The sequence below is a fragment of the Macrotis lagotis genome, chromosome 1 (assembly GCF_037893015.1).
Source record: "Macrotis lagotis isolate mMagLag1 chromosome 1, bilby.v1.9.chrom.fasta, whole genome shotgun sequence".
NCBI classification, from domain to species: domain Eukaryota; kingdom Metazoa; phylum Chordata; class Mammalia; order Peramelemorphia; family Peramelidae; genus Macrotis; species Macrotis lagotis.
The window spans coordinates 440828215-440842642 of NC_133658.1; the positions used below are offsets into that span (position 1 = coordinate 440828215).

The 14428-nt window shown below is 34.8% G+C and overlaps 1 protein-coding gene across 5 annotated transcripts in view; it reads right to left on the reverse strand.

Moving 5' to 3' along the window:
* Positions 1-233: 233 nt before the first annotated feature.
* The window catches only part of PACS2 (phosphofurin acidic cluster sorting protein 2), a 342997-nt gene continuing 328802 nt past the window's right edge, over positions 234-14428 (reverse strand). For 4 of the 5 annotated variants that reach the window (XM_074213318.1, XM_074213320.1, XM_074213321.1 and 1 more), the window contains 2 exons: positions 8640-8753; positions 234-6722 (listed from right to left, as the gene is read on the reverse strand). In XM_074213318.1, coding sequence (XP_074069419.1) covers positions 6604-6722; positions 8640-8753 — 233 coding nt within the window. In that variant the 3' untranslated portion in view covers positions 234-6603. The remainder of the gene's footprint in view (positions 6723-8639; positions 8754-14428) is intronic. The other variant, XM_074213319.1, reaches the window with a different exon arrangement.

Consider the following 14428-nt stretch of genomic DNA (forward strand, 5'->3'; position numbering starts at 1 on the left):
GGTTTAGCCTGACAAGGCAAGAGCAGAAAGCACTTAGAGGGCAGAGCCTAGAATGGATGCTTTGAAAACTTTGAATGTATGAAGAATATAGAGGAGAAAGATTATAGGGATCATAAATCAGAGAATGAGGGTCTAGAGTAAAGAGAAAGAAATGATAATGAAGAGAACGAAATTCTTTTTCAATAGTGGTACCAAAAAAAATTAAGTTAAAAGAAAGGAGAAATTTACCTGAGAGTAAAAAAATAGAGAGTAAAAATATATGACTATATAAAAGTAGAAAAAAGGTATAAAGAAAATCTTAAAGGGAAAAAAGGTAAAAATGAGAAGAGAGGATTGGGGTGAAGGGTCAGTGCTAACAGGGTTAAAAAAAGGTTTAAGTAACTAAACAAACATAATATAGTTATCCCTTCCAAATTGTGACTTAACATATCACAGTTTTGATATATTGCAGGTCAGTCAAGAAATTAAATGGATTTTTTGGGAAGTTTTGCAGAAGCTACAGATGACATGTAAAGGTCAGTAGATGACATAGATCAAAAACTTAAGCCAAATTTTACAATAAGGTATTTGAAACACTCCTTAAAAGAAAATAAAAATTTTAGATGGATTTTCCAGATTGCAAAGGTACTCTGCTCTAACCCTGGGATGTGGCAGAAGAGGGGGAAAACTTGAAAAAAAAAAGCCCAATTTTTGAGATGGAGGGAAATAAAAACCTAATTCTTATAACTTTAATGGATTAAATTCAATAAAATAAGAGTGACACATGGGTAAGAAAATAAAACCCTATAATCTATTGTTTATAAAAAACACATTTTAAAAAACAAAGGTCTACACAAAATAAAGCTGAGTGTACTGGGAATTTTTTTTTTTTACTATGCATCAAGTAAATTCAAAAAAGTAGGAGTTGCCATCATGCTATCAGACAGAACAAAACAAAATATTCAAAAAATAAAAAAGGAGAAATAAGAAAACTATCTTATGTTGAAAGGAGCCATAGACAATAAACCAATATCACTGATGAACTTAGATGTTCCAAATGCATTAGCTTCCAAATTTACAAAGGAAAAATTATCTGAGCTTCAAGAAAACATAAGCAATTATGCAATCTTGACAATATTCTTCTGTCACTTTTGATAAGTCAAACAGATTTATACAAAAGGGAAATAAATAAATTTCTAGGGAGTTAAAAGATGTATGGTGTTTTCTAAATGGGTGAGCAAAACAATAGAGATATTTCTCTGCACCACATAGAAATTTTATAAAAAAAAAAAGACCATATACTAGAGCACAGAGACACCACAAACAAATGTTAAAAGGCAGAAATAATTAATATATTCTTTAGAGACCATAATGTAATAGGAATAGAAACTGGTTGAAGGACCACAAACAGGATATTTAAATGTCTTTGAATGGAGACAATGAAAATATTAAATGAGTAGGCTAGATGTAGTTCTGATGGTAAAATGCACTTCCTTCAACGACAGTTGCCAAGTCTAGAAACTCTATCAGAGGACTTGAATTTGACTCATATTGCTCTGGCAGTAAGTTTTGAGGCCACACAAGTTGGGATTCTTTCCCAAGCATAATTTAATGGTTTTTCCTATTTGTGTTGTCCCAATCAACCTTTGATCTTTTGTTTACATTTTTCTTTCTCAAATCTAATTCCAATTAAGCATCTAATGATGTTTAAAGGTCTGGTTTTCAAGGTAAGTGAGTAAAGATGGCATGTACAAGAGTCAAGTCTTGAAAATGCAGCATCAAGAACGAATTTCTCTTGTGGACTGAGTTTTTCTTTTTCCCAATTAGTAGTCAAAAACATTAAGCCTATGAAGAAATAAAATAGAATTAATAAAATGATAGTTTTTTGGAAAACACATGATGCAATCCAACTCAAACAGCAAGAAAGAACTCTGGATATAGTGCTCCTGTGATCTAGGACAGGAATTGAAACATTTCTAATTTACCTTGTCAACATTCTTGTTCCCTTCACCCTGGTACAAAGATCTTGAAGTATGGCTCTCCAATGCCAACTTTAGAGGAATCAAATTCTATTGAGCTACTGTTGGAGTCCATTTTTTTTAAAGATGTTCTGCTTCTAAAAAAATGATACCCTGAAGTCCCCAAATATTAGCTCTTTATAAAAAATTTAAAATCAAAACTATTTCAGAATACTATCTATCTCAACCAGACTCTGCAAGAAATTCCATGAATTCTTTTGGAGAATTCTTTCCATTTGAATGAAATTCAATCCAATGGAAATGAAAATTCATCCGTAAGATATAAGAAGCATATCAAGTCCTCAAAGAACTTAACAAGGTCAGTCAGGAGTAGGAGGGAGTGCCATCAGAAAGCCACAAACAAGACAACAGAGTCAGAGAAATTTGGGAATCTCATCTTTTCAATGTTTTCCTCAAGTGCAAAAATGATTTCCTATCTTTTAAAGAAATACACAATCCCAGCTACCCTTCTAGTCCTGAAGTCTCTGATTCTGTGAATAAGCATTTCATAGTAGTGCCAACCCACTGCAATTTATCAGACAATATTGCTCTTCTGTTATTGATGTTGGATTAACATGAAACTCTAGAGACATACCAGGGAGATTCAGTATAATTGCTGAAATGTTGAAGAGGAAAGAGAGGAAGAAGTGAGCTTTTCAGTTAACAAATATTATAAATGCACACTGCCTTAACAGAAATGTTTTTCAGGTTTTCCTGAACCTGTGGCTTTCAGGAAATTCTACTGTCCCATAATAGTGTGCAGAATTTTTTGGTAAATAGAAACTTTTGAATCCTCAAAGTAAAGTTTCTATTTCTTACAATGAAAATACCCTAACTAAATGAGAAATTAGTTAAAATAGACAAAATAGACCTTTATTATAAAATATCAACTTATTATAAATATCAACTTCCATCCTTCTTTATCTGGTTCTCCCCATATTTGTACTCAATAGGGAGTGGAGGGGAATAAACATTTAGTTAGTACTTTCTATGTGCCAAGTACTTTACAAATATTATCTCTTCACTTAAGATGAAAATTTCCAAGCTTTTCACCAATCTCTCTGCTGATTTGTTCTTAGAATGGCCATTTAGTCAACGAAAATTAGGGCTAAGCCTCACTGAATTATAGACATAAGTTTCTGATCTCACAATTATTTCTAATCATGAAAGATCAATTAAATGTGAAATCAGAGTCATTGTCCGTACAAGAATGTTTCTTTTGTTAATCAAGTATACACAGCTGATTTTTAGATGTATTTTAGGGTGTCTGTTGGGGAAGTAGGTAGTGAAAGCAAAAGGAAGACTTAAGGAAGCACTTCTTTCAGTAAAGGTTGAACTAGATGACTTCTCAGCTGCCCTTCACCTCTGATTCTATGCTATCCTCTCCTTTCCAGTCTAGATGTCTTCCAGTTACTAGGTTATGAATTTTCTGATAAAGCTGGAAATAATCTCTTTTGGAAGCATGATAGCCAAGATCTTTTGGATTTGTGTTTTGAACATGCTGTTTCCTATTTATTTCTTTAAAAATTAGCTACAGCAAAGGCTCTTTTTAGATTAAATGTATTAGATTCAATGACAATCCTGCAAAGCTGGCTTGTGGCACTCTAAAGGACAATGGAAACATCTATTTATTTCCTTCATAGACCAGAATGCTGTCCTAAGGGTAATGGGACAATTTGTTTACCCTCTTCTCTTAAGTGAGACACAAGGGCATGCATTATGTCTTTGAGACATATTTTCCCTTAATTCCATCCAGATAAATGATTATAAAGGGGAAAAAAAGTTGGGGAGTATTTAACATAAAGAAAGAAGATAGGAGCAGCTAGGTGGCGCAGTGGATAGAGCACTGGCCCTGGAGTCAGGAGTACCTGAGTTCAAATCCGGCCTCAGACACTTAATAATTACCTAGTGGTGTGGCCTTGGGCAAGCCGCTTAACCCCATTGCCTTGCAAAAACTAAAAAAACAAAAAAAAAAAAAACAAAAAAAAAAAACAAAAAAAACCACACACACACACAAAGAAAAAAAGAAAGATGAGTGTAGGGGCAAGGAGGGTGGCATAGTGGATAGAGAGAGCACTAGCCTTGGAGTCAGAGGGACCTGAGTTCAAATCCAGTTTCAGGCACATTTTAATTACCTAGCTGTGTGACCTGGGGCAAGTCACTCAACCCCACTTCCTTGCAAAAACTTAAAGGAAAAAAGATGAGTGTAGAGATTTTTTTTTTTAAGCCTGACAAATGATTTGAGTATATTCTTGAAGATCAGAAATGCTCAGTTCTTGCCTAAAGCATAAATGAATAGAACTATCACTACTCATTCCTTCCAGGCCCAGTGAAAATAGCAATTCTAATACACTAATTCTGGAACTACCAACCTCAACAGACAGTGCTGTAGGAGTTAGAGGACAAGGGTGGAGGGCAGGAGTGCATCTTTTAGAATGCTAAATATCTAAATTTAAAATTGGAGTATGTTGGTTCAGAGAAATTTTATCCTGTTAACCTCTCCACTGTCCAAATGACTTTGCAGAAGGTATACACTGCTATCTAGTAAGATTTATATTGTAGGCTTTAAAAGTATACAGTTCACAACATCAAGGAGACTGTTAAACTTAGGAAAAATCTGTTGAAGACTTTACTTAAATACATTTTTCTTGGAGGGGACAATTCAACAATTTGTAAATATGCTGTAGAAGTACCAATAGCATAAATACAATTTTAAAGAAACCCTAGACATTAATTCTGCGGCCTTAAAAAATAAAATTGATACAGAAAAGCATAAGGTATTCTCTAAATCAAGGGTAGGGCACATCTGGCCCATAGGCCATTTGGTCTGACATTTGGTGGGACTTGAAATTCAATAAATCTAGATTTTTAGGGGTGAATTAATTAAATGTTTGACCAAATAAAGCAGGTCCTTGGCATAAAAAAAAATTCCCACCTCTGCTCTAAAGGATTGTAGACTTTGATGCTACTGGTATATTTCTTTTGGTCAGTCAAACACAGATTTTACCTAATGCCTTAATAATCATGTTAAGTGTAGAAGACACATTCATATGTCAATAATCACAAATACAGGACAGTTACTTCTGAAGATTCACTGGACAATCTCCAAGAAAATAACCCTAAGTGCTTACAATAGAAAGGTTAAGAAATGCAAGCTCTTCAGAGGAAATGAATGCCACAGTAATCAAAGAAATATTAAAACTAGACAAAGATTTCCTTCTTTTCTAGGAGAGTCTGTGGGTCTCCTTGGATTCAGCACTAGCTAAGATAAACTTTATCCCCATTAACCTATCAGAACAAATGAATTGGGGTACTGAGAGTGAGAAAGGGAGAGAAAACAATTTAGTAAAACACTTATCTAGAGGTGAACAGATCGATTTTAGATAACGTGTATAACATCCATTTTAGGTCATTTAACTAACAAGTCACAAAGTAATAATAGTGCTTTTCAACCAAACTTAGGGAGGTAAGATCTACAGGAAAAGCTGCATGATCTGTGAGGTTTAAAGGAAGATGGCTTGCAGGGTTTGGATATTAATATGGTTGGTTCTCCTCAAACAATGGGGATGCAGAAATATGACTTTAGATTATAGCCGGCTCAGGTACTGGTCACCAAAGTAATGTTGAAACTTAAGAAATGAAATATCCCTTTTTTCATCAACTAAATTATAATATAGATATTTAAAAGCATTAAAAACTGCTACTAAAATATTAAGTTTCTTTATGAAGCTGGAGGTTTTATTGAAAAGAATGAGTTGGTGAAAACTCTAAAGGATAGCAGCAAGCCTGCTGACGACCAAGCACTGGCAGTAGCTTCCTGGCAGCAGGAGGAACATGGGTGGATTGAATTGGAGTGGCATTGTCCTTGAGTCTCTTGCCCTTCATATTTTCTCCAAATAGGAGCACCAGGATGGAGGTTCCATCTTGACTGTGAGTCACCCTTGGCAATTCTCACTCAACTTCTTATCTTGGAGACTCCTTTTCTTCTATATTTTATCCCCTTGAGATGTAATGAAATGAGTGGTTCCCAGTTTGTGTAGGCCAGATGGAATCTATAACTTGATGCAAGTCACTTACCCTTTTATACTATTGCTACTTGAGAAATCTTCATATCTTGTTTTCCCTATGGAAAGGATAGTGGAGAGCAAAAAATATTTCCTGTTTCTGAAGTTCTGCGTGGTAAGGAACCATTTTGAAATCTCAAATTGCATGTTTTTTTTTCCCCCTTTCCCTTTCCTACCAAACAAAAAATCCTAAATGAGATTTTCAAATCTTAATCTTGGCCTTACTCTCTCCCCCCAAAATCTTCCCTCAAACATGTTAATAAGCAGTGCAGTTACTCTGCTCTCCAGTTTGGGAATTAATTTTTAGCTTATAAGTACATTCATACTTAAGACTTTTTCTTTGTGTTTTTAAGGGTATGTCCCTTGTAGTAAACTGAAATATTAATAGAAAAGTAATTCATAAAACATTCCAGCAAAGCAGTCAATCATTTGCAGTTAGAAAGCAGAAGGGCTTTCAGTCAGTAAACAGGCAGCACTTGACAGTTCCAGTGAGAATGACCATCCCTCACTTTTTCCTTGCTTGTTCGCCACATTTCAGGAGTCTAGAAATTGAATTTGGAGTGTCCAAAAATGCAGATAGGGAAATGCTTGACATGAGAAGACCACTGTGCTGCCAACTGAAAGAACTTGACATCATTCCATTCTACTCCATCAATGAGAACTAGGTAGAAAGGGAAACAAGAGTTCAGGTTTTCAAAAGTTTAAGTAAAATCAAATTTCTTGCACTGGTGAACTTTTGATTCAATATCCCTGGCCTATACCATTCTAACTGTGAAATAATAAGATTAGTTTTTTTAGTATCCATCTCATTTTCATAATCTACTACCCAAGCAAGGGACTCTGAGAGGTATACAATGTAAAAAAGTGAGTGGAATATTCCCTCTTAAGAGTTAATATTCTGGGATGGCTAGGTGGCGTAGTGGATAGAGCACCAGCCCTGGAGCCAGGAGTACCTGAGTTCAAATATGGCCTCAGATACTTAATAATTGCCTAGCTGTGTGTCCTTGGACAATCCACTTAACCCCATTTGCCTTGCAAAAGTTAAAAATCATTAAAACAAAGACAGACTATTACTCTTAGACTATTCTTAGAAGAAAGAGGGAGAGAGACCTTGCATTCCAAGCCAGGCACCCTCCCGATTCTGTTAGGGAGGGAAACTGGACTATTTCCAGAGAAGAGTCCTTGCATTCCTAGTTAGCCACTTATTTGATGATAGACTGAGAAAACAGTAGACTGCCTCCTCTTGTTGATAAGTACTAAGAAGGCCTTGCATACTCGGACATTAATTCATTTAGATAGACAACAAAAGGTCATTAGAAATCTTCTGATATCCTCACCATCTGGATAGTGAGGTAAATATTCTATGAAAACATTTTGTTCTTCTTTTTGTTACCAGGTAGATTTTTTGTGTAAAGATTGTAACTCTGAAAATCTTAACCAATCAGATTGGAAGAGAGGGGGCTAGGGAGGGGGGAATCCCCTAGGCCATATAATCTTGCTTGACTGTCACCTTGGGGCAGCTCTTCACTACCTTAGTGAGACTTGGAGTATGCCCTTTTCTCAAGAAAAGCAAAAATAAACTTTTTTGTTCAGAGGAATCTCTATATTTTTTAAAGTGGATTTTTCTCCCCCACAAAAAAAATAACAGGAAATCCATTTTTTTTTTTTGTTTCAGTAAAGGACATTTTGTTAATTTTCTAGCTCAACTGTACACCCAGGATTATGCTATTTTGGGGGGATCATGTACTTACTTATGAACCATTAAAACAAACCTAAATTAACTAATTGCTAGAGATTTTCAGAATGTTCTTCCTTTCATATCTAACAGTTTTTTTAAAATTACTGTTATAATTTTTCCCCTTAGAGAATTGGGAATGAAAATGTAGTATAATGGTAGGTTTGATTTTTATTAAGTGATGTATCAAGATAACAGAGAATATACTAGATTTAATCTCAAAAGAAGTGTTTATCACCTGAAACATGATTAAAAGGTCACCTTAATCTGAGTCGAATTACTGGTTCCACTGACTTCCTTCAGTGCCTTTTTATGGCACGGAGGGCATGCTGTGCTCTTAGAGACCATGTCAGTGGAATACAAACTTTGGCAGAACCTACACCAGGTAGAAATATTTTAAACTGAGAAGTAGTGAAATTTTTTTTTTGCCTGATTTTCAAGGACCAACTCAAATTCAGTGAAGTTCACTATCAGTAGGTTGGCCACTAATTAAAGGATTTTTTGATCATCTATTACAGGACTGTTCAATCTTACTTTTAAAAGTTTTTATTGAAACAATAGACAACATATTTACTGCAGGTCACAAGCGGACTTGTGGACTGCATTTTGAACAGCCCTGATCTACAATAAGTCAGAGGGGAGAAGTGTAAGCTAAGCTGAAGCAATCGTCAAATACCAATCCTGATGAAATCATAGTTCTTTCAAAACTGAAATAATGAGGAATATACAAAGATATTAAGAATGCTTCCCCAACACATATTAGGAACTCATGAGTATTCTGAAAACACAGATCTCTCTGTAAGTTTTTGCAAGTTTTTAATCAGGAAATAATTCAATACTTACCCCGTAGCATGTTCTGTTGATGCTTTGCAGTGCAAATCAACCTACTAATTCCTTCAATACATTGACTCTTAGACTCAATTTCCTTGTCTTTTGTTTTCTTAGGCAAAAACATCACTAGGAAAAACAAAGCAAATTTTATCTTGTCCATCAATTAAATATTTAAATTGTGAAGCTCAAATTTGTAGATGAGAAACTGTGGGTAGGCATTGAGAAGATAAGGTACATTCCTTTTCATTACTAAGAAATGTAATTATAGCAGTGGAAGGTGACACTGACAGCCTAAAAAAAACAAGGTGATACCTAATCAATATTAATTAATTTGAAATGGTGTCAATTTAAATAAGGCATTTATATACAAACCTTGTGATGGTCTAGAAAAAACCTATTTTGGATGGCCTAATCTTTCTGTTCAAAAAGTTGTCTGTGTGCTAGACATACCTCTTTTTTTTGCCTAATACTTTCTTCCTTCTCTGTGCCTTCTCTGTAGCTCTCTGTATCTCTATCTACTATGCCTAGAAATCTTCAGGCTAGACATCTGAACTTGCTAGATGATTTATATCTATGCCTATGACCTCAGAAATGAGAAGTAAATCAGATTCACCTATAAAACACCTGTACTAGCCTGATGATGTAGTTGGATCATAAGTTCCTATTCCTGCCACATTCTAAAGATCACAAAGTCTGAGGCTATCAGTTGTATTCATTCACTTCCAATCTCTGTCTTGCATTCATAGTCCAGTTCCCAATGTACTGGACCAAGTTTTTAAGAGATCAGCTGTCCCAGTTTTTTTGTTTATTTGTTTTGCGGGGATGGGGAGGGTAAGTTATGTGGATCATGTACTATGACAGCATTCTGTCCTAGAACCCTTCTCTTGTTGCCTCTGCCTAGCCTTTTATTTTTCCTTATGTATATCCAGTTATGTCACGTGGCTTCCACTCAAACAAAAAACTTACTAGTTTCATCAATGAATGGTTCATCTAATTTTTCTTTGAAGACTCCCTGGTCTTATCAATAGTCTTCAAATAGGCAAGTGAATGCACAATTAGTGAGACCATATGCCTAATCTTGTACAATTTATTGCTACTTCAGGGAGATTGGGTAAAAAGGTTTATATGATTTAATATAGTTTATCTCCACTACCAAAAATCTTCACTAAGTCATGTCCCATCCAGAGCACCATAACTGTCTTAAAAAATTTAGCATATTATAGGGTATAAGCTTCTGGAGCATGGGCTCTCAATCTTTTTTATCTCAGACCTATTTGGCAGTCTGGTGAAGTCTATGGTACATAGTAGGATCTCTGAATGTTTTCTTTTATTTTAAAATCATAATTAAAGGAAAGTATTAAATTTTAATCAGAGGTTAGTGAAAATGAAGATATAAATTCACAGACCCTTTGAAATTTATACACTCAAACTCAGGAGTCCATGGAGCTCTATACTAGAAGGCTAAAGACTGGATTAAGGAACAAAAACATGGCTACTTAACACTACATATGGACAATTCAATCACATTCATGTTGTTCTTTACAGAGATGAAATGAATTCTGATTCCGTTACAAACCTCCCATTTCCCTTTTGTTTGGATATATGATTGTTTTTGTTTCTTTTAACTACATTTTATATAGTAGTATTACCTGAAAAAATTATATTCCAGACCTTGAGGACAGGAACCAATACCTATCATAGTACTTTGCTTACAGAAGACAATAAATGTCTTTTGGATTGAATTCTTATAAACTTTTATTACTTTCTTCTTTAATTTATATTTTATTTTTCAAGACTTAAAATCTACCTTTTCTCTCTCTCCTACCCCAACATTCCCTGCCCCAAACTGAGAACAAAAGAAACACAAAACCAATGTTGCCAACATGTATAATCAAGCAAAACGAATTTCCACATGGGCCATGTTGTATATATATATTTGTAGTATTATATCTACATATAATATATACACACATATAAATGTATACTTAATATATCTCTCTATACATCATTCTCTTCTCTATTCACCTCTCTAATAGAAAGTAGATTGCATATTTTATCAGCAATCTTCTGAAAAAGTAGTTGCCCATGACACTGATCAGAGTTCCTAATTCTTTTCAAGTTGTTGATCTTTACCATAAAGCTGCCATTTTATAAATTGTTCTCTTGGTTTTGTTCATTTTCCTCTGCATCAGTTTGTATGCCTTCCAAGGTTTCTTCAAAATTATCCCTTTCATCATTTCTTAGAGCAAAACAGTATCCCATTACATTTATATACTATAACTTGTGGAACCATTCCCCATTTATGGGAACCTCCTCAAAATTGTCATCTTTTGCCACTTCAAAAAGAGATAAAAAAGATATTTTTAAAAAATTCTATTTTTTTCAATCAGAAGAAATCTATTCTCATTCCCCCACTCCATTGTCTTTTTTTTTTGTTTTTTGTTTTTTAGGATTTTTGCAAGGCAGTGGGGTTAAGTGGCTTGCCCAAGGCCACACAGCTAGGTAATTATTAAATGTCTGAGGCCGGATTTGAACTCAGGTACTTCTGACTTCAGGGCCGGTGCTCTATCCACTGTGCCACCTAGCTGCCCCCTTTCCAATTCTTTTTGTCCACAACTCTTCTTTCTTCTTCCATTTTTCTTTCTAGCATTCTCATTTCATTGATAAAAACTTTAAAACTTTTTAAAAAATTCAACTGCATCTATTTTGAGACTCTAGATGAATCTGAATCCATGCTGTGTTTTTCTTTGAAGCTGTTTGTAGACTATTTGGAGCTATTATTTTCTTCTGAGTTTGTATCCTGAGTCTCGATGTTACCTTAATAACTTTTTATGATAAAATTCTTTTTCCTGTTGTTTCATAATTTTTCTATATTGTTTCTTGACTTTGGGCTTCATCTTAAGACTTGGCTCTGTGCAATTCTGAAAGAAAGATCTGAGCCGATCTTGTTCCTGTTTTCATGGAGATATTTGTATTGTTCTAGGGGCAGCTAAGGTTATGGCACTCCTGCTAGCTAGTCACCCTGATGAGCAAGTTTCTAACAGGTTTGGGTTGATGTAAAAGCAGACTGTTTCTTGTCTCAGTCACTATCAGCCAGTTTGGAAGCTCTGTTTGTTAAGAAAAACAGAACTTCAGGTTTCCCTTTGGCATTTCCCACTAGTTTGGAATTCCTTCCCTGGTTATTCCTCTGCAGGCTTCAGACTGAGCTAGAAGCTGAAACCGATACCCTGACCTGCTTTTGAGACCTAGGTCACATTGACCCTTCTGCATCTCTAAGTTCCTTCTTAGTCTACCCTGGATCTGTGACTTGGAACTGGATAGTGGGTGACAAAAGAGGCCAGTTGGCACCTGTTCCTAATGTAGTCTCCCAGTATAAGTCTTAGTACTCTGGTTTGAGTCTGAAATCTCTTATTTCCCTGGTACATAGCTTTACCCTGTCTTGGCATACTTTATCAGCTGGATACTCCAGGCTACAGTCTTTTCATTATAATTTTAAAGATCAATAACCTAAATATTTTTCATTAAATGATTAATATGCAAGTCTATTAGAGTTACTCACTTAGTAATCGTCACAATGCCTCACAAAATAACAGAGACTAAGAATCTCTGAATTGAAAAAGATTTCGGAAAGTCACAGAATATAGAAAATTATTCTGAAATAGTCCTAACAAACAAGCTTTGCTAGAAGACCTTTAGAAGACACCCCCCCAATATCCTGATGTAGGTTATTCCATTTTCCTTTACTTTAAGCCTAAATTTGCTTCTTTATAACTTCCATTCATTGCTCTTAGTTCTGCTCTTTAAGAACAAGTCAAATCTTTTCAGTAAGTAAGTAAATGCTTGAAGACTGTTTTCCTATTCTAAGTTTCCTCTTTTTTACACTAAACAACTCCAATTCCTGGAACCCATTCTCATATAGTATGAATGCAAGGAATTTCTTCATTTTGGTAGTCCTCCTGTAGGTGTAATCCAGTTTTTCAATCCTTCCCAAAAATGAGGTACTCAGATTTGAAAATAATATATTTACTGATATTAAATCTCATTTAATTAGATATGACAAAAAGATCTTGCCTTTAAGATCCTCTTGGATCTTAATTTTTTCGTTCAGTGTGCTATCCCTTGTAACTTTGCAATAAGTAAATTTTATAAACATGTTTTCATCTAAGTCATTGGCAAAATCTAAATCATTCAATCTAAAGTACAGATCTCTTTGAGAAGTCCACTAGGGATCTCTCATATTGAACCATTCATGGTTGCTCTTTGGGCTATTCAACCAGTTCTAGATATCCCTAACTGTTCTATCATTTAACCCACAATGCTCCAACTTTCCAACAAGTGTAGAAGGACAGATTTTATTAAGTTCTTTGTTAAAACCTAATCACAATATACTCTTGATTTACCAGGCTAGTATCTTTGACAAAGGAAAAGAATTTATTCTGATATAATTCGTTTTTGATGTTGCCAGTTATTCATTAATAATTAGTCATTTCTTCCAGTACAAAGATAATTTTGGTGGTCAGAAAAAAAAACAACTAAGCAGAAAAAGATGTGGGACAGCTCTGTCTTTTCTGTCATTTGTTATTATCTTTCCATTTAATCTGCGCAATAATAGATTTCTTCCTTGATATGACTCTCTCTCTCTCTCTCTCTCTCTCTCTCTCTCTCTCTCTATTGCTATCTCCCCTTTATGTTATCCTTATTATTCTTCATCAGCCACAGGATATCCTGAGTTTTAGCTTTCCTTAACATTATTTTTTTATATAAAATAATGCAGGGAAGTTAGGTGACTAGAGTACTGGTACTGTAGTCAAGAAGACCTAAGTTTAAATATGGTCTCAGATACTTACTAACTGTGTGATCCTGGGAAAGTAACTTGACCCAGAATGCTTCCAGATTAAAAAAAAATAGCTGAAAAAACTCTCAAAGTATTTTGGTATTTATCCTCTGTTACTATCTTTTGTTTTAAATTTACCTATTTTTAAAAATTCAAGTTGAACCCCCCCCCCCTTTTCTTTGCTGAATTCATGTCTTCATAACTCCATTCCTAAGTGCTCTTCATCAATATTACTAAGATGATGTCCTTGTAAATCTTCAGTTCACAGGCTCCTACCTAGCCTTCTTTCGAACATTTCATCTCAAAAATCAGGAAATTATAAATTGCTTTGATTTTGGCAAAGGAAGATATTCAGAGGAAAAACATAAGTTTCCCATTATTTGTATATTAGATGCAATCTGTGGCCCCAAACTATAAGATCTGAGTTTGCAAAGCCTGGATTCCATCTTGGAGACTTTTAATAAATTATTCTTTTTGACTTGTTTCCTCTAGAAGTTTCAGAACACAGCTCAGATCGCATTCTTCATAGATAAACCTTGGTAGAAAACAAAGTTCATCCTGGAAATAAGGATTATTTCATATCATAGGTAATACAAACACAAAAAAGATAAAAAGTTCTTAAAATTTTGATGTAAATTGCATTTAAACCTAACCTTCACTCCAGGGATCCAATTAGCCTTTAGCCTTTCGACATTACCCTCCCTTTACTTCAAATTTGAACCCTCTTAGAAGAGAAAGGAATTTAGGATTATTAAAGAATGTAGCTCTCCTACCACTGGATCTGAACCATATTAGTTGTGGCAGAAGACAAAGTCCATGTTTTGTTCCTGCAGCTCCAAGCCACATGCTCAATACTTGGTTCTGCAATCCTTGCTTTTTATTTTTCCTAAGACAGGCAGAGTTCAGAAACTCATATTACTTGGCCCTATAATTATTCTCTGAAACAAGTGTCAATTTTGGGGCCAAA